General features: G+C 37.7%; 1 protein-coding gene across 3 annotated transcripts in view; it reads right to left on the bottom strand.

The window, feature by feature from the left end:
* The window catches only part of C1H21orf91 (chromosome 1 C21orf91 homolog), a 33,643-nt gene that overhangs the window by 5,725 nt on the left and 763 nt on the right, over window positions 1-27,155 (bottom strand). For 2 of the 3 annotated variants that reach the window (XM_070367525.1, XM_070367522.1), the window contains exons 2-4: window positions 26,419-26,552; window positions 1,800-2,336; window positions 520-582 (exon numbers count right to left, since the gene is read on the bottom strand). In XM_070367525.1, the coding sequence (XP_070223626.1) occupies window positions 520-582; window positions 1,800-2,336; window positions 26,419-26,545 (727 nt within the window). In that variant the 5' untranslated portion in view covers window positions 26,546-26,552. The remainder of the gene's footprint in view (window positions 1-519; window positions 583-1,799; window positions 2,337-26,418; window positions 26,553-27,155) is intronic. The other variant, XM_070367530.1, reaches the window with a different exon arrangement.

The raw sequence follows: 27,155 nt of genomic DNA, 5'->3' as shown, positions 1-27,155 counted from the left end.
TATCTTTTAGAGAAAATTCTAAACTATTACATTTATGGACAACAAAATAAAATATTGTCTGGAATTTGTTCCAAAATAATCCATGCTGGAGGTGGGGGTAGGGGAAGGAAAATGGGTACAAGTAGAGAAGAAGGAAAATTAGCTAGCTGAAATTGGGAAAGAGGGTTTCACTACATTATTCTGACTACGTTTGTGTTTGGAAGAGTTAATAATAACAAAAAAAAAAAGGGGGCCAATACCACCTGCCTTAAAAATCTGCTAAGGAGCACACCTGTGCAGTGCCTTGTACAACAGTAGGTAGTAAAAACATGTTAGTAAGAGATTTAAGTTGTAGTCTCTGTTTTCACCAGAAAAAGAAGAATCTACTTCACCAGCAGGTCACAGAGAAGACTAAGAAAAATTCTTTTTGCTCTGGAAACTCTAAGAGGATCATTTCTAAATTTAAATGCAAATAATGCTAATAAGGGATTTTCTGTATCAAAACTGGCACATGTAAAAAGTACTGACATGAGTCTTTACCCTGTATTTGCTGTTGGAGCTCTGCATTCAGTTGCTTTACCTCACCAAGAGTCATCGAATTCACTGAAACATGAAAATACATTCATTACTACCATGACAACCTGGGAAAATAAGTTATCTACACCATCAACACAACATCCTATTTAAAAAAAGTATCTGCACTTATTTCTGAACATGACATTTAACAGGACCCTAGGATTCATTCATTAACTCCTAAAGTGCTGGGTTTTCAAATTCTGCCCACAATTCACAACCAGTCTATTTCACAACTGGTCTATTTCCACCTGAAATAAAAGGTTCACTGAAAATTCTTAGCATTAGGTCCAGTGGGTTCTGATATTTCTCATGCTGTTTCAGTTTTTAAAAAGGGCTAGTTACTACCCATTGAGTTGACTTTGCTAAAGCGCCACACGCTTCATGATGTGTAGCTTGAAAAAGACTAACGTACTATGAAAACAGTTTGAAAATCAATTTATCTAGCTATATGTTGTTAAGTCACTAAGTTGTGTCTGACTCTTTTGTGACCCGATAGACTGCAACCCACCAGGTTCTTCTGTCCATGGAATTCTCCAGCCAAGAATACTGGAGTAGGTTGCCATTTCCTACTCTAGGGGATCTTCCCATCCCAGGAACTGACTTCGTCTCCTGAATTGGCAGGCGACTCTTTACCACTGAGCCATCAGGGGAGCACCGTCAACTGGAGATAACTCAGATGTAGAATCAAGGAGTTATATAAAAATATACCCAAGGGCCCTTCTAGCCCTAAGATCACTTGATTCTAAGGTAATTAAAATTAACTCCGCTCCTGTGTGTTTTTGAAGAAATAGATGCAGACTGAATGAGTCACTTTTTCCAGGTGCCCACGTTACCTTTAGCCTTTGGTAAAATGTCAGATTTCTGCTTTTGAAATACCAGCCCCAATTAGTCTTGTAGGGATTAGCAACATAACAGTGTGTGTTTGTCAATGGTGGAGGCTCTGCTTCTAAACTATATGAACCCTGAACTTTCTAATTCCCAATCTGTTGATTCCGTTCTGTTAATCATTTGAAATGGCAAAACAAATGATGGGACTGAAGAATTCCAGTGGTTTGAGGACATACTAAGGAATATTCCAAAGAAATGATGGCATTTTTGCTAGGGTGAACCTGTCATTTAAATGCTAAATTAATCAAATCTGTACTTCCACAGCAAAATTCTTGACACATCACATATATAAAACATTAAAAAAATAAAAAAGAACCAAAAGAACTCCAGTCTTTACCCCTTTTCCCTATACTTACATTCCTCTCTGCTGTAATGTGGATGCTGGGTCTGGACATGAGCCTCTGGACCAGAGATTGTCTTTTCCTTTTTCTGTTCCCGGTTGTGACTATGAGGCCACAGTACACTATTATGGCATAAAGTGGCACCCGAATCTTGTAACACAGCAAGCCCAAAGTTTGTGTTCTCCTTCTGCTCCAACATTCGCTGTGTACAGTTTGAGAGGCCACCTGCATTTCCTTCTATCCACTTTGCAGAGTACTTTGGTACTGGAGAGTCAAACTGTGGGAGTAACTTTTTATCTGGCTTATGCCTGAAGTTAAACAGGTGATGCTGGGGGGTTTTAGAACATTCGGAGTCTGAATCCAGATCCTTATTTTGTGCATATTGTACAATCCAATTTATCTTCTTACTCAAAATAGTTTTAACTTCTTCATAAGTACTTTTTGAAAGCTTAGATCGAGGACAATCCTGGTTTGCAATCAAATGATATTTTTCAAAGCAGTCTTTATGGCCCCTTAACGATTTGGTGTGCAGGAGATCAGATTTTGGTATTCCTAAAGAAAAAAAAAGAAGTAAGACTTGACACAATTTTGTTTTTTATAAGCTGCATTAAAAAATACAAATCTTAGTAAAATACCGAGTCACTGATTAATTTGCAAATTAGTGGAAAAATGCTAAAGAATATTAATATTAATAATATACATGTATATATTACAATAATGATATAGCCTAATAATTTATGCTTCAGTTTAACTATATATTCAATAAATTCTGAATAGCAGAAATATTAAATTCTTATGAATAGCAAAGCCTTTCTTAAGGACTTAATGATTCAATTTCAACCTCAGTCCAGAGGCATGTTATTGCATAATATTAAAAAATACCACTGAACCAGCAATCTATACTTACAGAATCTTGACCTGTACATTATAAAGCTTTCTTCACTAGCTCTCCTGAAGTTACACATTTGTAAAAATTTTTGTTATAGGTTTAATAAGAGAAATGCTTCACAATTTTTTCCCTAACAAAAAAACATAGTAAATCATGATTTAAAATTAACTTATATTTTTACTGGGGAAAGATAAACCAGAATCAGAAAAATATACATTAATAAAAGCCTCAAAAAGTCAATGAACTGTCTCGACTTTTTCAAGTAAGAAAATAAAAACATCTAAAATGTTTTTACATGTTTAATACTTACTAAAACTTTATCAAGATAATTTTATCTCTAGAAGAAATGCACTACACACAATTCTTATTCTCAGAGCAACAAATTTAATCTACCAAGATACAATAGCCAATATAATTCTTCAACTCACAAATGTTCATTACGTACCACAAATCATGGAAAATCTTACACATTTACATTTCCAGCTTTTTAGTAGAGCTCAAGTATGCTATCTCTATTGTTTTTTAAAAGAGAGAATACATTTTCAAATATACAACATACTTTGAAATATAGAATACATTGATACATTTTTGTAAGTTCAAACCATTTAAAATAAAACAGCAGTGCTTTCATATTGAAGGTGAACATGGGATGTGGAATGGAAAATTAACGCCTGCAAGAATTAACCAGTCTAAACTGCTTAGCTTTGAAAACAGGAAGCTGAGAGCCACTCAGGTGTTAGTTTAAAAAAGAAGTTTTAACTGACTCATCAGAAAACATTACATTCCGTATTCATCCCTTGTTTTAAAAGCTGAAGTTGTAATAATTTTATTCACTGACTTGCAAACCCTGGCCAATACTAAGATAGTGATGTATTTGTATTTTAACAGTATTAAATCAGGTGCAAAATACTCACAAATTCTAACTTGTTCTAAAACATCACATCAGCCAATAGTGGGTCCTGCCAAAACCAGTACTAACTGGGCTGTCAGTTCCCTCACAAGTAAGCTATGGGGGTACCCCTCTTAAATACTAACAGTCTAATTAAGTAGACGTGCCTCACCAGGTAAACTCAACTATCTCAGTCTTGTTTCTTCCACTGAGTGTAAAAACCAAACTTAAAACAACTGCATACACATTTTATTTACCCCTTTGGTGCCTGTGCTGCAATTGTGTGTGTATATACTTTTTACCAGTTATTGTCTAGTTAGGTCAAATTTCCTGCAAAATTAAAATATTCAAGCACAAAACTTCAAAGCTCTATTTGACAACACTGTGTATGCCTTCGAAACCTTAACATAAAAAGGAAGTGCACAAATCTTGATTAGAAAGAAACCATTAAAAGTATTTTATAATATTATGTATGTTTTAATATAAGTAAGACAAAAAGGTAGTTAGTATCAATTACAGATAAAATAAATACTTCCATTCTGCTGTTTGATTCTAATACTGATTGCTAGGCAGAGAGAACCTGAAGCTCGCTTATTTTACTAGCTTTGGGAAATTCTTTAAAGAGCTTTCTTACTCTCTTAGGGCTCACTGCCAACAGATAGCTGGCCAATCCCTGAAACCATAAATGGGCTCATTCTCAGTCCACTGCCACAGCACTAATCTATGTAGCCATGGGTTAGCTGAATCCAAACCTTGTAAATTCTATTTCTCCTCCTCCGTCCATGGGATTTTCCAGGCAAGAGTACTGGAGTCGGGTGCCATTGCCTTCTCCCTCCCTTACTATATATGAAAGGAAATCCTTCTGTGTATAAAAAGGATTCTAAACTAGGCTATGTGCGTTCACGCTAAGTTGCTTCAGTCGTGTCTGCCTCTTTGTGACCCCAAGGACCATAGCCTGTCAGGCTACTCTGTCCATGGGATTCTTCGGGCAAGAATACAAGAGTGGGTTGCCATGCTCTCCTCCTGGGGATCTTCCCGACCCAGAGATTGAACCCATGTCTCTTATGTCTCTTGCATTGGCAGGTGGGTTCTTTACCACTGGTGCCACCTGGGAAGCCAAAAGAAAGTCATTATTCTTTGCTGCTAGTTTTTTTTTTGGTTTTAAAAATTTATTTGGAATGTTCAGAAGTTGTATTAAAAAAAAAGACAAAAAAATGAAACAACAAATTTCCCAATGTGCCCCAGAGCTTTAATAAGTCAATATAATAAATGTTTATTTGAAGAATAATGTGGGCTTTTAAAGTTAATGATTTTTTTTAATCCAATCTTTCTTCTCAGTAATTTATGTAATAGAACTTTTTGTTCTCCAGAAATAATATTTTAAGTTTTACTTAAATCCCCACCCAAATGAATGTTTGGAGCCCAGTAAACACATAATTATATGCATACTGGTAATCAGCTGAGATGAAAAGCAAGTCAGAGAACAACAATATTCAATTTACTATGAAAATATGTAAATGTGCATTTCAGATTCAGACACTCAAGTGAAAAATCCCCTATAAAAGACAAAAAAAATGTCATGACAGGAAGAGTTCTGAATGTGGGAGTATTTCTACTTAGATGTCTCATGTGCTTATTCGCTCAGTCATGTCCAACTCTGTGATCTCATGGACTGGAGCCTGCCAGGCTCCTCTGTCCATGGAATGCTCCAGGCAAGGATACTGGGGCAGGCTGCCATGCCCCTAGAGGTCCCAACTGCTCCTTACATTCACCCTGCCTCTTCCTCCATTCTTGCACCCACACCCAATCCCCCTCCTGAGTCTGGCACACCCAACTGCTCAAGGAAGAAATCTGGGTGTCCTCTTTGACAGTTCCTCCTTGCTCCCCATCCCAGATGTTTTACTGTCCACCTTGCTAGACTTCTTCACCCTAAAATCTAGCATATTTAATATTCCTTCACTCCATTACCACTCCCACTACGTTATTTGGGTCTTCATCACCATCCCCTCTCTAGTTCTTCCTTCCTCTAAGAAGCCTTTTCTAACCAGTTACATCTTAGCTAATGGCACCAGATTTTAAAATTGCTTGTTCACTGGCCTTTATCTCCTGCTAAATGTAAATTCTGTGAGAAAGAGCACCATCTGTATTATGTACATCCTTATTATCATAGTGCCTAGCACATAGCAAGTACTCAAGAAAAAGTCATTACATGAATAAAGGAAAATTAAAATTGTATTTAAAAAGCAAACCTAAAACTTATTACCAATTATTATTTGAGGTCTACTGCAATGAAGTTTTGCCCATCTGCAAGGTAACTAGGCTGTGCAGTTTTGCAGGCTCTCAGAAGTTAACTGGGCTTCCCAGGTGGCACAGTGGTAAAGAATTCGCCTGCCAATGCGGGAGACCCAAGTTCAATTCCTGGGTTGGGAAGATCCCCAGGAGGAGGAAATGGCAACCCGCTCCAGTATTCTTGCCTGGGAAATCCCATGGACAGAGAAGCCTTGTGTGTTATAGTCCATGGGGTTACAAAGAGTTGGATATGACTGAGCGAACACACACACACACAGAAGTTAATTAAAGACATCTTCCAGTGAAGTTACTCCTACATTTGGTTTAATATGACATTAATCCCAAGAACTGATGAGTGGCACTGATATATAGAGATGCATTCCAGTGGCATCATTCAATCTGCCAAATAAAATCAGGAACTTGTACTCAATTACTTATTTTTATTATAAATATACATACTGTGAATATACAAGGCTGTTTTATGTAAACTGTAGCTCATTCATCCAGATCTGTATCTATATCTTCTTTAGCTCACTAAAAATTTAGCCCTCTCAATTTGTATCAACAATATATGTGTCATTTTATAAACTCCTGAAGTGATTTTGTTTTTTTCACCTCATCAGTTTGAATTACTATAAGAGAAACAACCACTGTTATTATCAGAGATCCCAGTGAGTTTTCCAATTGACTTTATAAATTTTAATTGCATTTACAAGTGTTAATAGCTCTGAGCACTAATTTGTTTCTTCAGAAGCTTTTCAAAGGAAATGAATCTAAATGCAATTAAATGAGTTGGTACTTTTCAGAAACTGAGTTACAAGTAATTTCCAAACCAGTTTCACAAAAACTGTACTACAACTTCCTAATAAAACTGAGGACCAATATAATTGACAACCTGCTGCTGCTGCTAAGTCGTTTCAGTCGTGTCCGACTCTGTGCAACCCCATAGATGGCAGCCCACCAGGCTCCCCCATCCCTGGGATTCTCCAGGCAAGAACACTGGAGTGGGTTGCCATTTCCTTCTCCAATGCATGAAAGTGAAAAGTGAAAGTGAAGTCGCTTAGATGTGTCCGACTCTTAGCAACCCCATGGACTGCAGCCTACCAGGCTCCTCTGTCCATGGGATTTTCCAGGCAAACTGACATCCTAAGTATTAGGAAAACTTTAAAACTTATCACACAGATGGCTACGTAACTTTGGGTCTTGAGTTCCTGATTAGTAGAGAACCAAGACCTTACTTGGCAACCATAATTGACAATATTTTGGAAATTTATTTAGGTGGACATTTCTGCATGAACAGAGGTATTTTAAAAAATTAAGCTGTTTCTATTCAATAGTTTTCTTTATAACATCTTTCCCCACTTCCATTTCTGATTCTGTTATACCATTCTCACATACTTTGAAAACCCTCCCACTAACCCATCTGCCATGCTATCCCCATTTCTATTCTTTAAGTTCCTTTCTAGGATCAATTTGCTTTAAGAAAACTTGGTTAAAGCCATAAAGGGCAAAAGCCACTCAAATGTAGACCTTCTCGTTTGCTTATCATTGTCACCCTTTTAAAATGAAGATGTTTCCATGCATATATTTAATATGTTTATTGTAGTAACAGTTTGTCCTCTCACAAGATGATACTCCAAATGGCACTAAAAAACAGCCACAGAACCCCAAACACTTAAGTTTTACGACATGTCCCATCACCTTCTGCTTTTCCCTTTTAGCCTCTTGAAGATCTTATTTATGGGTTGGTGGTAATTAGAGAAGCAAAGCAATCTTTTCCTGCTGGTTCCCCAGCTGGTCCTATCAAACAGTACCATCTCTCAGCCGACTACACTGATGTTACATGCCTTATTTTCACAGGTTCTCGACTCCTATCATCTGACTGCCATATGCATATTTACTCTGCAATTAGTCTTCCTTCTGAATGTGACTGCTATATTTCATTTCTCAGTCAAAGGACTGGCTTCATATAATTTGGTATTCCATAGGTTGAGCAAATATAATACAACCAACTGTTGGATGTAAAGCTGTAATACCTGTTATCATATCAGCAGGAGACTGGAAAGCTCTAAGGGAGTAAGCATTTTAACTTTTACTACAGCTTCAAAATAAAAAAATAAAAAATTAGAGAACTGGCAGTATTGGTTTTCCAAATGGTGGGTTTGTGTATTCTTTCTTAATTTTAAAGTAAAGCAAGATAATTTAGTTATGATTCAAGTTTCAGGTTAACAGGCTGTGAAGAAATTTTAAGCACACTGCCTCCAGACATAACCAACATTTGTGCAACAATTCACAGTACTGCTTCAAAATCTTTTTTTATGGAGGCTCACATTTGCCCAGCATAAAGAGTTTTCCAAGAGTTAAGGTGTTTCTTCTTGTGATGATCTTACCCTGGTTGCTAGGAATGGGAGAACAAGCATCTACATGATTATGTGTTGCCCATATTAAGCGATGTTTATGTACATCTTTGTTGTTCCATCATGTCCGACTATTTGTGACCCCATGAACTGCAGCATGCCAGGCTTCCTTGTCCTTGACTATCTCCTTGCTCAAACTCATGTCCATTAAGTCAATGATGCCATCCAACCATCTCTCCTCTTGCCCTCAAATCTTTTCCAGCATCAAGGTCTTTTCCAATGAGTCAGCTCTTTGCATCAGGTGGCCAAAGTATTGGAGCTTCATTCTTCCAATAAATATTCAGGACTGCTTTCCCTTTAGGACTGACTGCTTTGATATCTTTGCAGTCCAAGGGACTCTCGAAAGTGTTCTCCAGCACCGCAATTCAAAAGCATCAATTCTTTGGTGCTCAGCTTTCTTTATGGTTCAACTCTCACATCCATACATGACTACTGGAAAAATCATAGCTTTAACTATATAGACCTTTGTCAGCAGAGTGATGTCTCTGGTTTTTATTTTTTAATATGCTGTCTAGGTTTGTCATAGCTTTTCTTCCAAGAAGCAAGTGTCTTTAATTCACGGTGGCAGTCACGGTCCGCAGTGATTGTGGAGCCCAAGAAAATAAAGTCTGTCACTGTTTCCACTTTTTCAGTAAGTGTTAATTGTAAAGATGGGAGCAAACAGCTAAACTCTATTGAAGAAAGAAGGAAAGGAAGGAGCTGTTATGCCTTTGTTTCTGAGGACCAGGTTTCCATTTCTGAAAAAAGGAATAGAGGAAAAGTTGGGCCTTCCCTGATGGCTCAGATGCTAAAGAATCTGCCTACAATGCAGGAGACCCAGGTTTGATCCCTGGGTCAGGAAGACTCCCTGGAAAAGGGAATGGCTACCCACTCCAGTATTCTTGTTTGAAGAATTCCATGGACAGAGGAACCTGGTGGGCTATAGTCCATGGGGTCGTAAAGAGTCAGATATGACTGAGTGACTAACACTTTTCACTTTTCTGGAAGTAGAGGTGGCATGCCCACAGCTTGAAGTCTGGATCCATACTGTAGCAAGTTCTGTTTAGCCTATAAATGTTTTTTAAAAATTTAGATTCACTTACAGTTTTCGATTTCTTGGTTTCCCTTAAAAACAAAATCAGAAGATCTGACAGCAAATGGCTAGTAATGAGAAGCAGCTACTGCCTGAAAATTGGGCAACTGCTCTTCAACAGTCCTTATCTTTCCCTTTGGGAGTGTGCAGGTACTTGTGACTTATCCAGCGGCAAGCACAGCCATGCTGGTTAGTGATTCTCACACTGCACCAAGACTCTGTAATGATGTAGGTCTGGATTGCTTCTGCATAGGTAATGGCTGGACACCCTAAGTGACCAGGCTCCTCTGCATTTGATGATCAAGCAGCAGCCAAGCCATGATTCAAGAAGAGTGATCACCTTTAGATCTACTGCCAGTCACAGGAAAGCAGTGGGAGGACGCTCAGATTATCTAGGCTCTTACTAACGAAAGGCAGATTAGCCTGAAGGTGGGAAGCGAGGATGAATAGCTGGGGCACCTACTTCCTTAAATCTGCAACAGGACAAGCTTCTACCTCTTGGAAAATTTTATCAGTTGTGCTCTGTGCCCAGTGGGTTCTGTGGTTAACAGTGCTCCATTCCCCTCCCCCTCACATCACTTAAGAGTCTGTCGTGTTCAAATACCCAACATACAGTTTAAAGTAACAGGGAATTGCTTATCTCTGCCTTGGAAACAGATGGAATTATTGGAAACTGTACTAAGCCAATACACCGATGGGCTCAGCAACTTGCTTTTCCAAATTTTGAGAATCATTGCCTTAAAGAAAGATATACCAACAGGAGGTCTGTGGACAGCATATTTCAGTTTAGGAGATGTTTATGACAAAGGTTTTTGGGTGTGCGAAGAGAAGGATTGAGCAGTTAGTCAAAGCAGCTTATAATCCAATAAATGAATTATAAGGGCAAATTTCAATCAGCAAAGAGTTCAGAAGGTTGATGTTAAAAGGCAAACCTCAACCTCAAATAACCAAGGAAGCCACAGTAGAACTGAATTCTTGTAATGATGGATGTATAAACTGCAAATAATTTATCAAAAAGAAAACCTTTCTCAGTGAATTTTACTTTTTCATCGTAACAGTTGGGAAACTGGAGAAACACACCTACATAACAACTGTTTATTACTAACTGGGTACAAAAAATAACAAGCTACACTCAATCCTGCTCTCAAATTTAGTTACCTATTTTAACGAGAAAGGTCCACTAGAACTCTCTGTGACAGTGGACGTGCTCTCGCTCTGTGCTATATACAGTACGATAGCCACTAGCCTTATGTGGCTACCAGGCATGTGAAATGTAGCAAGTATGACCAAGGAACTATGTTTTACTTTTAACTTTAATTAACTTAAATTTAAATCACTACCTTGTGGCTAGGTTACCAAATTGGACAGGGTAGCTTGTCCATAGATAACTGATGAAGTACAAGGGTATTTGGAAAAAGAATACGAATGGAAGTTATCCATCTTTAGGATACTAAGCTCACAGTAGCACAGAATATAAAAAGCTAAAACTGCTTTTCTAGCACATTAAAAATACTATGTTTAGACTATAATTGTTAAGTGGCACAAAGAATTAAAAGTTATAAAAACTTGTAAATAACCCAGTTGACCTAAGTAACCTTCTACTTATTCCATTTTTCTAAGTAAAACTTTCCCCCAAATAGGCAAAGTCAAAAAGATACACATTACTTAAACAAAAGGTAAGTCTAGAAAAAAGGCATTCATAATACATGGATGAACGAGGATAAACCATTATGAAAAAGGAAATTTATGAGTTCAAAAGTAAGAAATGTGATAGCTATGTGAACTCTGCCCTTTATCTCCTGAACTGCTGTCTGCCTAGTTAAGGTTTTGCCTGATTTATTTTCTTACAAATAAGAAAAACAAAATAAAAGCTGTCCTGCAGCTATTTATAAAACATGTTTTATATCTCAACTTCTTTGCATATATCTGAATCATTGTTCCTGAAATTTTAGTTGACTATTCCTTATATAATGCTTTACAGCAGCATCTAATAGAGATTTACTAGCAAGTGAATTTGAAGTCATTTATAATTCAATTACTACTATAGGTAGTAAATGGTAAAAATTAAAACTGATGGGAAAGCCATTTGATTAAACAAACTAAAGATTTTTCAAAAAGGCAATAATTGATGAATCATACTAAAAAATGCTAAAAAAGATTGTGACTATGTACTATAATTGAATCACAGCATTTCTAGAGTAAAAGGAACTTTGATTTACAGAAAGGGTTTGGAGAGCTAGTGTCCAATAAAATCGTTCCATGATGAAACAATTATAAAAATTACAGTCCAATGCAGTGCAACCTTTTTTATCCATTAATATGAAAAAGATGTTTCTGATATATTAAATTAAAAGACCAGTTATAAATGGTATATATAGCCTGATTTCATTTTTAAACACAATTTACCATGTATACATGCATACTCTACTGCAGAAAATAATTTATAAAACACCAAAAATATTAAGAGATTATTGGTAGATATGTGGGATTGTAAATCTTAAAATTCTTTTTGTTTCCTGTATTTTGATTTTTCTGTAATAGTTTGTTTTTTCAATGAAAATAAAAAGAGATGGAAAGAGAGAAATTTCATTTCAATGAGAGAAAATCTTTCATCATTTAAATACTGAAAATTTAAAACATTTTTTAAAAAGCCTATAAAGAAATATTTTGGTTTGGGAAAGAAAACAGTGTGTCTTAGTGCAAGACAAATCAGGTTTTAAGTTATATACTGTATGTTCCAATGTACTAAGTAAAACAAAAAAATTATACTGGAATGATAAAAGATACACAGTCCTAAAATATCCCAACATTCTGAATATTTTTAAGGTTGAAAATTTCCTTAGGCTAACAATGTATCTAGCAAAGGATAACTTTCAAATCAAAGATTCCCCTCCTCCGAAGTCAGATTATAACCACTGCATAGTTTTATCTGGAAATCCTTGTTGGAGACCCAAAGACTTGAAAGGCACTGAGGGAAAAAGACACTGACGTGTGAACACAATTCGTATTGTTGAAAGAAACTGGGGAAAGGATTAGCTTTGATTGTTGCTGTTTAATTGCTCAGTCTTGTCCTAGTCTTTGTGACCCTATGGACAGTACGCAGCCAGGCTCCTCTGTCCAGGGCATTTCCCAGGCAAGAATACTGGAGTGGGCTGCCATTTCCTTCTCCAGGAGTTCTTCCCAGGGACTGCACCCACATCTTCTGCTTGGCAGGCAGATTCTTTTACCACTGAGCCACTGAGCAGGGCAGCTGCTACATGAGGGAAATTACAGGGGCTAGAGCAGAAAAATCTACTGAAAACCAAATCATAAAAAGATAAACTCAGGGGACTTCCCCAGTGGTCCAGGGGCTAAGACTCTGCACTCCCAATGCAGGGAGCCCAGGTTCTACCCCCGGTCAGGAAACTAGATCCCACATGTTGCAGCTAAGAGTTTGGATGAAGCAACTAAGACCCAGTGCAGCCAAAACTGAGGATAAAGTCAGACTTCAATGTATGTAAAACACTGAATTATTTTGGCAATGGAAGAGTTGTTCAATACACAAATGAGTCAGAATAATCTTTTCAGAAGACTTCATCTTTTCAGATGAGATGAAAACAAAACACTTCTATATTTTAATTTAAATCAACATGAACAGTTGCACCACATGCTGCTGATGTATTTACCAAAGAGCTCCTACACTTATTATCTTTTTGTGATCTTTGAAGTGGCCCTGTGAACACTGGCAACAGTGTAATTTATCACTTCTATTTAATATCAATACAGGTTGCTGCTGCTAAGTCACTTCAGTTGTGTCCGACTCTGTGCGACCTCATAGACAGCAGCCCACCAGGCTCCCCCGTCCCTGGGATTCTCCAGGCAAGAACACTGGAGTGGGTTGCCATTTCCTTCTCCAATGCATGAAGTGAAAAGTGAAAGTGAAGTCGCCCAGTCATGTCCAGCTCTTCGAGACCCCATGGAGGCAGGTGCATACTAGGAGGAAGGTGAAGTCAATTGTGTTTAAGACACAGGGAACTAAATAAACAAAGTATGGAAGTGAGAAAGAAATGGAGGAAACTAGAGGAAGGGAGAGACAGTGGGCATGGATGATTGGCTTGTAGAGTGCCTTTGAAGAGGTAATAAAGGTAGCCAGTTAAGTAGATACCTGGTCATGAAATGTTTCATGTGTCATGTTAGGCAGTTAACAGTCTAACCAGAAGAAAATGGTAAGGAATCAGTGAGGAGTTCTAAGAAAATTAATGGCATATCAGATTAGCACTTTAAAGACCCTTCTGGTGATACTGAGAGAACTAGGGGTGTGGGGTAGTGACGGGGATGGGGGATCAAGTCTATAAACCTGACTAAGCGGGTCTTGAGGTGGTACTGTAAGAAGGAATAAAAGGCATACAGCTCGAAAAGCAGAGCTTACGTAAGATTTCAGCCACAACCCATCACCTCAACTGCACAACTTTACATGGAAAGTCCTGAAGAAACTGGAACCATTCATTCGCAGGGCAGTTTTTCAAAGTTTGGTCCCGAGACCACCTGCTTAAGAGTCAGCTGGGATTCCTGGTAAAATGCAAATTCTGGTACTCAACTGTAGATCTATTGAAACACAATCTCTGGGGTATTGGGCCTGGAATTCCATGTGAACCAAAGATGAAGGAAATAAAAACACATGTGTATATGGAAATAAGGAGATAAATTTAGTCTGAGAAACTTAAATTCAAGATACCTGTGCTGTCGTTCACTCAGTCATGTCTGACCCTTTGCTATCCCATGGACTGTAACATGCTAGGCTTCCCTGTCCTTCACCATCTCCTGGAGTTTGCTCAAACTTATGTCCACTGAGTCGGTGATGCCATCCAACCATCTCATCCTCTGTTGCCCCCTTCTCTACCTGCCTTCAGTCTTTTCCAGCATCAGGGTCTTTACTAATGAGTTGGCTCTTTGCATCAGGAGGCCAAAGCATTGGAGCTTTAGATTCATCAGTCCTTCCAATGAATATTTAGGGTTGACTTCTTTTAGGATTGACTGGTTTGATCTCCTCGCTAAACAAGGGACTCTCAAGAATCTTCTCCAACACTACAGTTCAAAAGCATCTTCAGGACTCAGGACTTCTTCAGGACTCAGCTTTCTTTATGGTCCAACTCTCACATCCATTGGAGAAGGCAATGGCAACCCACTCCAGTACTCTTGCCTGGAGAATCCCATGGGCAGAGGAGCCTGGTAGGCTGCAGTCCATGGGCTCGCTAAGAGTCGGACACGACTGAGCAACTTCACTTTCACTTTTCACTTTCATGCATTGGAGAAGGCAATGGCAACCCACTCCAGTACTCTTGCCTGGAGAATCCCAGGGACGGGGGAGCCTGGTGGGCTACCATCTATGGGGTCGCACAGAGTCGGACACGACTGAAGCAACTTAGCAGCAGCAGCAGCAGCTCACATCCATACATGACTACTGGAAAAACCACAGCTTTGACTATATGGACCTTTGTAGGCAAAGTAACATCTCTGCTTTTTAATATGCTGTCTAGGTCTGTCACTGCTTTTCTGCCAAGGAGCAAGTGTCTTTCAGCATCTAAAACACCTGTAGAATATCTAAATGGAGAAGCCCAGAAGGTGGCTGGATAAATAGGTCTGGCATTTAAAAGAAAATTGGCCTATGATATGTTTATGGAGTTCCATTAGCTCATAAAGGTATAGCTGAAGCTCATGCAATGAAAGAAACAGATAGTGAAATATGAGAAGAAAAGAAAAACAAGGACAGAATTCAACAAAAGAGTATTTCAGGGATCTGCAATAGCTAATGAACTAAAGAAGAAGAAAAGAGGGCAGAAATAAGAGGCCAGAGCTATTTTAACAGAGAACCCAAGGAGCTGAGTGTTTCAAAGAAGAGGGAAATGTTAAATGTCAGATTTTGAAAATGGCAAGGACATGAAACTCTTTATTGTATTGACAGCTAGGAAGTCACTGGTGAAAGCAAAAGAGGAGGCCAATTACAGGGGCATTGAAGAGGAGGTAGGGAGGAAGGACAGAGGAGACACTGAATGGACACTGCTCTTGCGAGAACTAGCTTAAGGGACAGAGAGGAAAGCTTTCCCCCTTGGTTTTTTTTCTTATAAATACAGGAGACAGGAGCATTTCCGCCATTCTAATCATCTTTTCGGTCAATCTGCCAGGTTACGGAGAAGATAACTGTAAGTATGCAAGATGATGTGTCATTATACGATAAAACAAATGAAGGCAAGAATAAATGAAGAGTGGGTGGTAGAAAAGAGAGACAGGGTGTAAGAAACATGAAATTAAATTATGCTTTAATTAGTCTCGACTGAGAATTGTGATATTTTAATTTCTTTCCTCAGATACTTATGACTGCTATTTCATTTGGTTAGCAAATACACTGGTAATCAAAAACTAAGTTTTCTTAAGAACTGTCTTATACATTACATAGGAATTATTATACTGTATTTGTTCTACTTTGTAGTATAAATACAGCCAAAATGTTGACTGACATTGAACTGAACTTGATTGTTGACATACTGAAATTATTCCAATGAGTCAAAGTAACATGGTCAAGGTTATGAAGGATACTTTAATACCACCAGACTTCCTCTATGTGTGAACTCTGTTTTCACAACAGACTAGCAATTATCATTTGCTAAATTAATGGCAGATATTATTTCATCAGTTATTGTGAGTTTTAGATATTGAAGATGTCATTCAAGTGTATTTGAATAGCACTCTGGTGGTTGGAAGGCGCTTTTACTATTAAATTTAATCTCCATTTCATGTAGGAAATGAACACTAAGTGTGAATTTTAAATAAGGTAATACATGGAAAAATATAACGGCGACTGAATTTATTCTTCATAAAAGGCAAATGTCTCTATATTGCCTTCTAATATATCATATAACTTATTCTTGTTAACTGTATTATCCTTAGCTACCAAGCAATTGCTGGCACACAGCAGTTGCTTAATTAATATTTACTGAATGAATGTGTATAAAAATCTCTATGAACATAGCTTTGAGATTCAGATTTTCATGGGTGCCACAAACCATTATTTTGCCTTGCTGTTATACAGCTGAGACAGTAATGCCAAAACGCTAACTGAAATAGATACACTAGTTTAAAATTATTTGTAAGCAGTCACTGTTTTCCCTTATTACAAACTATAAATCCAAGGCTCAGTGTTTAATGGGCTTATTCCCTTTATCAAAATCCTAATAGATGGTGTGCCAAACTGGATTAGAATGATTTAAATTCATTCTAACTAGAACTATAAGTGACAGCATTTTGATAATTCTGCAATGTTACTTGGCCACTTGGATTTCAATTACTTGTTACATTTTCCATGTTAACACCTTATTTGAAATTCACAATTAGTGTTACTATTCTTTACAAGGTAGAAATTAAGGTGCTGGAAAAGTACCTTTGAACATCTAAAGTGCTATATAAAGTTATGCTGTCTTACCACCTACTTCTTCTCTTTCTAGGAAGTATTCCAGGCTCACCTACCAAAGGAGATAGTGTGTAATTCCAGGATTGGTGCTGATAATTTCACTTTAGTTTGTACTGTCTGCCTCCACTTACTCAGAACCTATTCCTCCTTGAGGGAGGCTAATCAGGCTAAGCACTGTTACTTGAATGGCTGGAAGGAAGGAGAGCAGTGTCAGAACACTGCCTCATGACGAGCTGACACCTGTACGATTCCGTAGCAAATGTCAGTCTACAGTTCAGCTTCCTCATGTCTTCTGGGCAGCAAGACTGTCATGTGTGTGTCTCTTCTTCCCAGCCCTTCCCTCTTCTCTGATGATCTAATCTATGTGCTGTGAAGACTATATTTTCTTGACAGACTATTTAAGTTACAAACTATATGGAGACTGTATCATCCTACTGTCTTCGGTCATGAAAAATGTCTCCTTTTGGATATTCCACCAAATGTATATTAATTAAACAGCATCACAAGTAGAAATAGCTTTTAAAAAGCAAGCACTTCTTGGGACCCAAATTTTCTTCCTTGCTTGAACATTCACATTGGTGTAATTCATCTGTAACTTTGCCTAGAAGTTATTTAGTATCTCTGAGATTTCTTAAGAGTTCATGTAATTTTCGTTGGAAGCAGAAATGATTTAGGCACTTGGACTTTTGGGATCAGGTTTGGACTTCCAAGCGGTGTGATTCTAGATTAGCTTCCCAGACTCTCTCCTTATCGCCCTCATTTATCAAATTGGGATAACCTAGCACCTATCTCATATAGCTGTATTAAGAATGAAATAATGCATGTGGAACACAGAATAGCTGATAAATACCTATTATTTAGATAAGTCACTTACCTAAAAGTGTAAATCTCTTAAGTATTTGACAATTGGACTAGCTTCTCCTAACTAGAGAGTCATTATTTCATTTCTTCCTGAGTAGAGAAATTTACCTTTGTCTTCTTTCTTCACAGGCAGTATTATTTCGTATGCAACAGGAAAATTATTTCTGGGCAGCTGATTTCTCTTTATCAGCTTTCTAGTAACAGCTATTATAAAATTATTTCAATCCTGAAAAGTGTATCCCTTTACTGAGAATAGATAATTTTGACCTAACAATTTAAAAGATTTCCAATCTAGATTTAATTTGTTTCTGGATAACTCATAAAACATTTCTTTTCATCTCTGCCAACACACTGGGTGGAAATGAATTATGAATTTGAATCAGAATGTCATTTTTATCTATTGTAACAAATACTTTATTTATAATCGTGATGCTTCTATTAATAAGATACGCTGGTAATATACTGTTTGTTTTCAACTTTAAATCACTGATTTAAAGAGCATACTTTTATCACAGACTTAACAGGCACTCCAGATCATCAAACACCTTGAAGGGGTCATCATCATGAGCAAACACCACTCTGCTGAGGTGTTCAGAATAATAAGATTTGCAGCATGTAAATGAATGTAGAAACTCCCACTCTAAGCACAGTCCTGTTTAAGACTTCTTGCTCTGTGGAGAAAAAATAACTGTTTTCTATCCTCCTGATTGCAAAAAAATAACCAGATATTACTGCTAATATTATTTGCTACATTTTTCTTTTGAATATAATACAAAGTTCTATTAGTAAGAGTCACAAAGCTTTTAGGAGACTCTAGAAAGATCTTAGACAATTCTGTGCAAGGACAGAAAAATAGCAGAAGAGTTTCACTGTGGGCAAGATTAAGGGAAAAACAGAAAAAAAAGACAGTCCTCTACAGTCTCCTTTAGGCTAATTCACTCATCAATCAAAGATTTCAAGTACTCATTCATAACTTCTGGCCAATCCTCGCGCTACTGCTAAGTATATACTAGTAAATAAAGGAGGCTCAAACTCAATTCCTTAGGGAGCCAGAAATGGAGGAGGGGGAGCACAAAGAAACAAAGAAATAAACCAATAGTTACAGCAACAAATTATACCAAGTGCCATAAAGAAAAGGGTGCTAACAGGAAAAGAACACGGGGGTTGACAGTGGTGTTGGGTGGCAGGGAAGGCTGCTTTGAGAAGTATTAATAACTTTTTAAAAGTTAGGGCAGGCATGTTCTTGCTGTGGCACCACCTCTCAAGTATTTTAGCCAGGCATGTATGTCTTCACCTTTTCCATAGTTCACTTCCAACCCCAACATTTTTTATTGCAGGGATGGAGGGGAAATTAGCTTATTTATTCACTCATTCATTTTGAAAAGAAATATACGTAGTATAGGATAATACTTTACCTTTAGACATGCGGTGTGAAGTAGTTATGGGCTATACAAGTGAGGATGTCTACAGATTAGGTGCATATACAGATGTGTAGTTTAGGGGTGGGGAGAAACATTCTGCAGCTTCATTCTGAGTATTAAGAGCAAACAAATAAATCTGAGCACCATTGCTTATGTTGCCAAGTATTCTTGGAACAAATGGCAACAACTGGAGTTCAGCCTTCTGAATTAGATTCTGGCACAATAATTTCAAGATTAAGAAATGAAAACACAAAACTGCTCTTACTGGTAACATTTGAGAACCAGTATGACCCAATGAACTTAGGTATCTTGCCAAGAAAACCCAACTAGTAAGTGGCAGAGTCAAGATTCAAGGCCAGGTCTGAGTCCAGGGCCCACATGGAGCAGAAGGGGAGCAGTGGCAGATGTACCCAGCTGTAGAAAAGCAATCTTCCCTGGAAAGGTGAAAGAAAATTAGAGACACCAAGGGAACATTTCATACAAAGATGGGCTCAATAAAGGACAGAAGTGGTAGGGACCTAACAGAAACAGAGATATTAAGAAGACATGGCAAGAATACACAGAAACTCTACAAAAAAGATCTTCACGACACAGATAATCACAGTGATGTGATCACTCACCTAGAGCCAGACATCCTGGAACGCAAAGTCAAATGGGCCTTAGCAAGCATCATTATGAACAAAGCTAGTGGAGGTGATGGAATTCCAGTTGAGCTATTTCAAATGCTAAATGATGATGCTGTGAAAGTGCTGCACTCAATATACTAGCAAATTTGGAAAATTCAGAAGTGGCCACAAGACTGGAAAAGGTCAGTTTTCATTCCAATCCCAAAGAAAGGCAATGCCAAAGAATACTCAAACTACTGCACAATTGCACTCATCTCACACACTAGTAAAGTAATGCTCAAAATTCTCCAAGCCAGGCTTCAACAGTACGTGAACCGTGAACTTCCAGATGTTCAAGCTGGATTTAGAAAAGGCAGAGGAACCAGAGATCAAATTGCCAACATCTGCTGGATTATCAAAAAGCAAGAGAGTTTCAGAAAAACATCTATTTCTCCTTTACTGACTACGCCAAAGCCTTTGACTGTGTGAACCACAGCAAACTCTGAAAAATTCTGAAAGAGATGGGAATACCAGACCAGCTAACTTGCCTCTTGAGAAATCTGTATGCAGGTCAGTAAGCAACAGTTAGAACCGGACATGGAACAACAGACTGGTTCCAAATAGGAAAAGGAGTATGCCAAGGCTGTATACGATCACCCTGCTTATTTAACTTATATGCAGAGTACATCATGAGAAACGCTGGGGTGGAGGAAGCACAAGCTGGAATCAAGATTGCCGTGAGAAATATCAATAACCTCAGATATGCAGATGACACCACTCTTATGACAGAAAGCAAAGAAGAACTAAAGAGCCTCTTGACGAATGTCAAAGAGGAGAGTGAAAAAGTGGCTTAAAACTCAACACTCAGAAAACTAAGATCATGACATCTGGTCCCATTACTTCATGGCAAATAGATGGGGAAACAATGGAAACAGTGACTGATATTATTTTTTTGGTCTCCAAAATCACTGCAGATGGTGACTGAAGCCATGAAATTAAAAGACACTTATTCCTTGGGAGAAAAGTTATGACCAATCTAGACTGCGTATTAAAAAGCCAAGACATTACTTTGCCAACAAAGGTTCATCTAGTCAAGACTATGGTTTTTCCAGTAGTCATGTATGGATGTGAGAGTTGGACTATAAAGAAAGCTGAGTGCCAAAGAATTGATGCTTTTGAACTGTGGTGTTGGAGAAGACTCTCCAGAGTCCCTTGGTCTACAAGGAGATCCAACCAGTCCATTCTAAATGAGATCAGTCCTGGGTGTTCATTGGAAGGACTGATGCTGAGGCTGAAACTCCAATACTTTGGCCACCTCATGCAAAGAGTTGACTCATTGGAAAAAGACTCTGATGCTGGGAGGGATTGGGGGCAGGAGGAAAAGGGGATGACAGAGGAGGAGATGGCTGGCTGGCATCACCGACTCGATGGACATGAGTTTGCGTGAACTCCAGGACTTGGTGATGGACAGGGAGGCCTGGCGTACTGCAATTCATGGGGTCGCAAAGAGTTGGACACGACTGAGCGACTGAACTGAACATATGTATAATGAGCAGTAGCATTAACCATTATATTTTATGTCCTGAGATGGGTCAGAAACTTGAAAATTCTCATAGCTTTTTTGCAACAAGTTCATATGAGATCTGGCTGTATGCCTATCCTCAGAATACAATGCTTCTTTTGTAAAAATCCATTCCATTTTAAACTCCTGTGTTAGAAGAATCACCGGAGCTTTACTTGTTGGTCTTAGTTGTAGCTCAAATAGTTTGCTTTCAACATAGTAACCTTCAATTACTAGAAAGGCCTCTCTATCGCTGATCTTGGTAGGTGGACACTCAAATGTCTTTCACCCCTTTCTTTGTAAAATACTGATTTTATTTGGAGCAGCTTCTCCTGAAAGGGCAGTGGAATGTATAACAAATTGTTAAGGAGGACTTTAGGAAAAGCTCCTTTATAGATTCAGGAGAGAAGGCTACTATGTACCTTTTGTCAGATGCCCCTTCTATTCTGTCTGAGAATAAGGAAGCAATGGCTGGAGTTCCAGGAGCCATCCTGGCTCATGAGATGACTGTTGATGGCAAATATGTGTTAAAGAAAGTGGATTAGTAAAACAGAAGCAGCTTGAGTCTTTCTGATCATGGAGCTACCACACAGACTCCAGATTCAACTTCTTTTACTATGAGATATGTAAATATTCATTCCATATCATTTCATCATTATTATTTGGATTTTCTATTACATATAGCCAGATCTAATTTCTAATGGGTATCTTTCCAACCAAAATTTATGTATGATCTCAATTTTAAATTCATCCTAAACTTTAGAAAGTTTGAAGTTAAAAAGAGAAAAAATTGGGAGTAACTAAAACGAGGCCATCATAAAATTAGGACAGGGAAAAGAATCTGGAACCTGGCTCCTCAGATATGGCTTGTTAGCTTACTAGATGTGGCTTAGCCTAGCTTTATCTTTTTAAAGAAACAGTCTATAAAGTAATCACCAATTAAACCTATAATTTCACTTCCACCCCTCCTAACTCCTGTCCAAATAAAGAGGTTTTACTGTTAGAGACATTTTAAAAGTGTTCAAATTTATTTAAAGTGACATTAAAAGGCAGTTAAAAAATTAATTCTTCATCTGTACTTCTAAGTATAAAGACAGCTAAGCTAAATTCAAAAGTCACATCAGGCTTTATATTTAAAAGTACTCTTTTAGCTAATAACAAGGCATGATGCTTGTCATTATGCAAAGCGAGAGAAAGAGGTTAATGCCAGATGGAGTTAGCAACATACAGCCTCCCTATCACAAGTAAAGTGGTGAGCCTTTACTCAAGTGGAAAGATGCTGACGTGTTAGAAGCAAGACAAAGGGAAGAGCTGTTGACATGCTTTGGGTAGTTACTAATCAGTCCTGACTTCCAAGCTAAATCACAATATGAGATTCAAGCTGCTCCATGACTACTGGCCCTGGGAACAATGTTTTGGTCAAAGACTCAGAGAATCAAGGAAAAACGAGATTAAAAGTGAGCACTGGGTCCACCAGTGCCTTAACTAAGAGAAAACATCTACAGACTTCTTGCTGGAAAGATTACTAAGGATCTGAATTCGGGTCTGTTTCTAAAAAACTTCCCAGAAGGTTCAACCAATTAGGGGAGAATGAACTCTGAGATGGATTTTACAGTCTAGGATGGACTGGTTTGAAATGCTTACTTAATTAACTAGCAAGATCAACTCACACTGAAAACTCTGGCATAAGAGGAACTGATCTCTGTCTTATAAAAAGCTCCTCTCTACTGAATAAAAAGGAAGTCAATTATTAGAGGAGGAAGGTAAAAATACTAAGGGTTTCCCTGAACACTTGGACAGTAAAAAAATCTGCCTGCAGTGCAGGAGACCTGTGTTTGAGCCTTGAAGAATCCCATAGACAGAGAAGCCTGGCAGGTTAGTCCACGGGGTTGTATAGCGTCAGACATGACTGAATGACTAACACATACATAAACAAAAATACTAATTATTCGCACAGTATTTTGGCACAAAATGAAAACTGATACTATGAAGTAACAGACTGTAGCCCTGGATCTCCCCCACCCCCTATCTTTAGTTTCATTTCTGACTGTGCTATATTAACAGCTGAGTTTCATGACTGGCTCCTGACTACCCTGGGCTACCTTCTTCCCAGCCTTAATAGCCTAGGGATTGGTCATCAGTAAAGAACTTTAGAAAGATTTGCGTACCATGCACTACGATGCACATTAATGTATTTGATTATACATACATAAAATGTTTATAGTGTCTTGGCGCCAAGGACAGGTCATAGTATTAAGAAGTTTATGCATCTTTCTCCTACTCCTAGAAGTAGACAAGTAATTCCAATGGTGAATTATATGTCCCTCCCCACTCCTTGCCCAAATCAATTTCCTTAAAGTGTATTTCTTAGGTTCTTGAAGTATATCACCTCTGGTTTGAAAGTATATGAAATGTAGGTACTCATTTCTTTGTAAGTACTTTAAAGACACAGAAAAAAGGCAACTTAGAGCCATGCTCAGAATATGAAATCTTTCCTACAAGATTAGTTTATTTCTTTCTTCTTTCATTTTCATTTTATAAATATATGTATGCACAGTTTTAAAAATCTGATTAGTTTAATTTTGATTTTATGCAAGCAACATTTGATTAGGCTAGTTTTGATCTGACATAAACTACAATCCAGAAGGTGTAAGATATTAATATTTGTGTTTACTATGAATCTGTGGACTCAAAAAATTCCAAGAAAATTTTTAACTAGCCTCTTAGGTGAAAGATGAATAGAAGGCTTTAGAGCAAACTTGGCAATTAGAAAGCTAAGAAACCAAGTGAGAGCAACATTACCACACTACAGAAAGGTTATATCAAAGGTAGGAGAGTTAAATGTCACACTTTTTAAAGTCCCACTTACTTATTGAACATTTATTGATTGGTACTGTGCTTAGAATTTGGTAGGGGACAAAAATGTTCAAAAACATTTTAAAAGGTTTATTGACATAAACAAAGAATATAACTTGTTTCATCTTTTTTTTCATTGACTTTTAAAAAACTTGTATACTGATATAAAACGAAATTTTGTGGGATTCAGGGCTCTCATTTCCCTTCTTTTCCCCTAAGATTTCTAAGATTAAAAAAAAAATCTCATATTAAAATGGTTATAATGCAGAAGCTCATCATTGTGTTAAATATGAAATGTATTATATTTGTGAGACTTAGGAATTGACTTCAGATAAGTTGAGAAAAAATTTAAGTCTAAAGTAATTTTCCCTAGGAAAGTTTAATTGGCATTACAAATATAAAATCTTGAGTGTATGTAGAACATAAGGAGAAATAGTTCTAATTCAAATTGAGAATTATTTTTGTCTTTTAAGTTAAAGATAACTATATTTCAACATTGTAGGGCTTATGACAAGCTTATACATTGAGAGAGGTTTATCAGAGATGAAATATTTATAAGGATGGTACCTGAGAAATATCTGTATATTCTCTATACAGTGATGAAGAATCAGTTAAAAGACATTAAAAAACAACAACAACTAGAAAAGCAAATATGAAAGTTTAGGTTTCTTCAGAAAAATCTTACCACAGCATGAACACCACTAATGATAATGTAGCAGGAAACACTGGCTAGGAAAAGTTGGCTGGCTGAATATCAAGGACAGCGATTAGTATTCAGGAAAATAGGTTTCTATTACCCCATCAACTAAAATAACTATCGACAGTAGATCAATGGAATTAAAAGGACATATGCTAGAACTAGATTGCCAGGCTTCCGCAGTCGAGCACTGTCATACATTGCTGAGCAACTTCAAAGTGCAGTTTCTAGGTCTTGAAGGTTAGGCTCCATCAACTTTAAAATGGATAATAGTAGCCATCACAGAGATATTTTGAGTTGAATAACATAATCCACATAAGGTGCTTAGTGCAGGGCCTGGCACAAAACAACAGCCTGCCATCACCACCAGAGCAACCCTTAACAGTCCCGCTACCTGGTTGTGTTTTCCTCAATGTAAACAACTTTGGGCTGAGTCATTTCCAATGTCTGTCCATCTAGAACCAAAATTTACAATGGAAAAGAATATACAGGGCCAATATTGTTTTATGCATTTTATGCAATCCACAGGAAATCCATGTTCTTCCACAGATTAGCATGTTTAGCAACTACACTTCTGAGTACAATGGCAAAACTATCACAACCAGTATCTTAAATGGAAAATGAATGTCATATAATTAACTCTACATGTTTTTAATAGTCTATTTATAGTTATAATTTTGACTTTTACTACAAAGTATCTAAATATATTAATTTGGTGCCTATAACAATTTCTGAAAAACAAGTCTTAAGAGAAATCTCAAGGTAGATAATCCTATTTTTTTTCAAATGGAAAGAACATTTGTTATCTCCTACTTAATAAACAGAACCAGTAAAGAATAAAAATTAATCTAAAGGTCTAACAAAATCTCTCTACTGGTATGTTATCAGAATATTAAGATCCTTTTTTGTGTGACATAAATATTTAAAAAAATCAGCATTTATCAAGATAACATCAAGATTAAGGAAACATACCTTACATGTTTCTCGGAGGCAAACTACTAATACCCACAGACACATTAGCTGTGCATCAACCTAAACACTTTAATAATAGAGATTTAAAAAAAAGGTATTTGGAGAACTCATTTGTGTACTGTTAGAGATACTACTGAGAAATTTTAAAAGCCCTTTTAGTTTAAAAATTATTAAAGGCGTGTGTGATCATTGAAAAGTTCTCTAAAAATTTAAAAATGTGCTTCAGATAATGAGCACTGGAGAAAAAATTAAAGCTCACCTCAATTATGTACGAGCATGGTACAGCCAAAACAATATAGTTATATTTGCCTATCAACGTAAATGTTTGGTTATGTTAGTTCTTAATATTAAAACAAACACACAGATCTGTTAAAATCTGACAACTCAATAAGCTCTCAAAACAGAAAAGTTTAGCAGTCACTACTCATTTTTATATTAGTAAAACTGAGTTAATACTGTGGGAGTAAAAAAAAAAAGTTTCTCTTAAATTCATAGCTGTGCTACCTTCAGTTTCATTTCCAGAAACCCTTATCTTTAACAGATTTCCACTTGACACAATTTGCAATCATTCAAGAAACTAGTTTTACCTTATAACCAGAGTTCAGCATGAAGTAGTTCTGTAAAGTTCACGGCATAAAATGAACCTATCCAGTGTCCTTACCGTCAATATTTAGCTCAAAACAAACGTGGCAGAAGGAGAGTGTTTCTTTGTCTGTTCCCAGTTTACAAACACTGCAGATGTTGTCATCATTCAAATCAATGCTTACAAACTGCTCCTCTTCGTTCATAATGCCCCTATTAAGAAACAGAAAAACAAAGTTACACAATTTCAAGAACTTGTCATCACGGCAATAGTAGGAACTTCTAGGAAAGAGAAGGATGCTTTTCAGTTTATCTAAGGCAACAGCCTCACGAAACAAGCATCGCCACACTAATACTTTTACCGTCCAAGGACACAAAGCTAGAAAGTCCAGCCGCAAGTGACACTATGCCCAAGCGCCTTTTTTGGTCCTGTGTTGTATTTAGTTGAGGGGAGCTGATGAAGAGCAATTTTCGGGTATTCTAGACCGCTTCCATCCCCGACCAGGCGCAGAAACAGCTTAGCAGCGCGGCCTCTCCAGCTACCGGGGTCTGTCAACCTACTTAACGCTGTTGAAGGGAGGACGAGCGACGCGCTCGGGACACCGCTCTCCTTACTTCATTGTGGGAACCTTAGATGCGTCTCGCTAGCTCGGCGTAGCGAGATCTGCTATTCCAGGTCCGCGGCAGGCAAAATGCACGTGGAAAAAGTGAACACTAGGGAGGGGTCCGCCGCGTCCCCGGCATCCGCACGGAAGGTCGGGCAGCGGCTCAGCGGAGCGGCTCGGGCACGGCCGGACGAGCCGGGATGGCCAAGCC

The sequence above is a fragment of the Bos mutus genome, chromosome 1 (genome assembly GCF_027580195.1).
Source record: "Bos mutus isolate GX-2022 chromosome 1, NWIPB_WYAK_1.1, whole genome shotgun sequence".
Classification (NCBI taxonomy): Eukaryota; Metazoa; Chordata; class Mammalia; order Artiodactyla; family Bovidae; genus Bos; species Bos mutus.
Note: the sequence above shows the minus strand (reverse complement) of the source record. Positions and strands in the feature narration are given on the sequence as shown.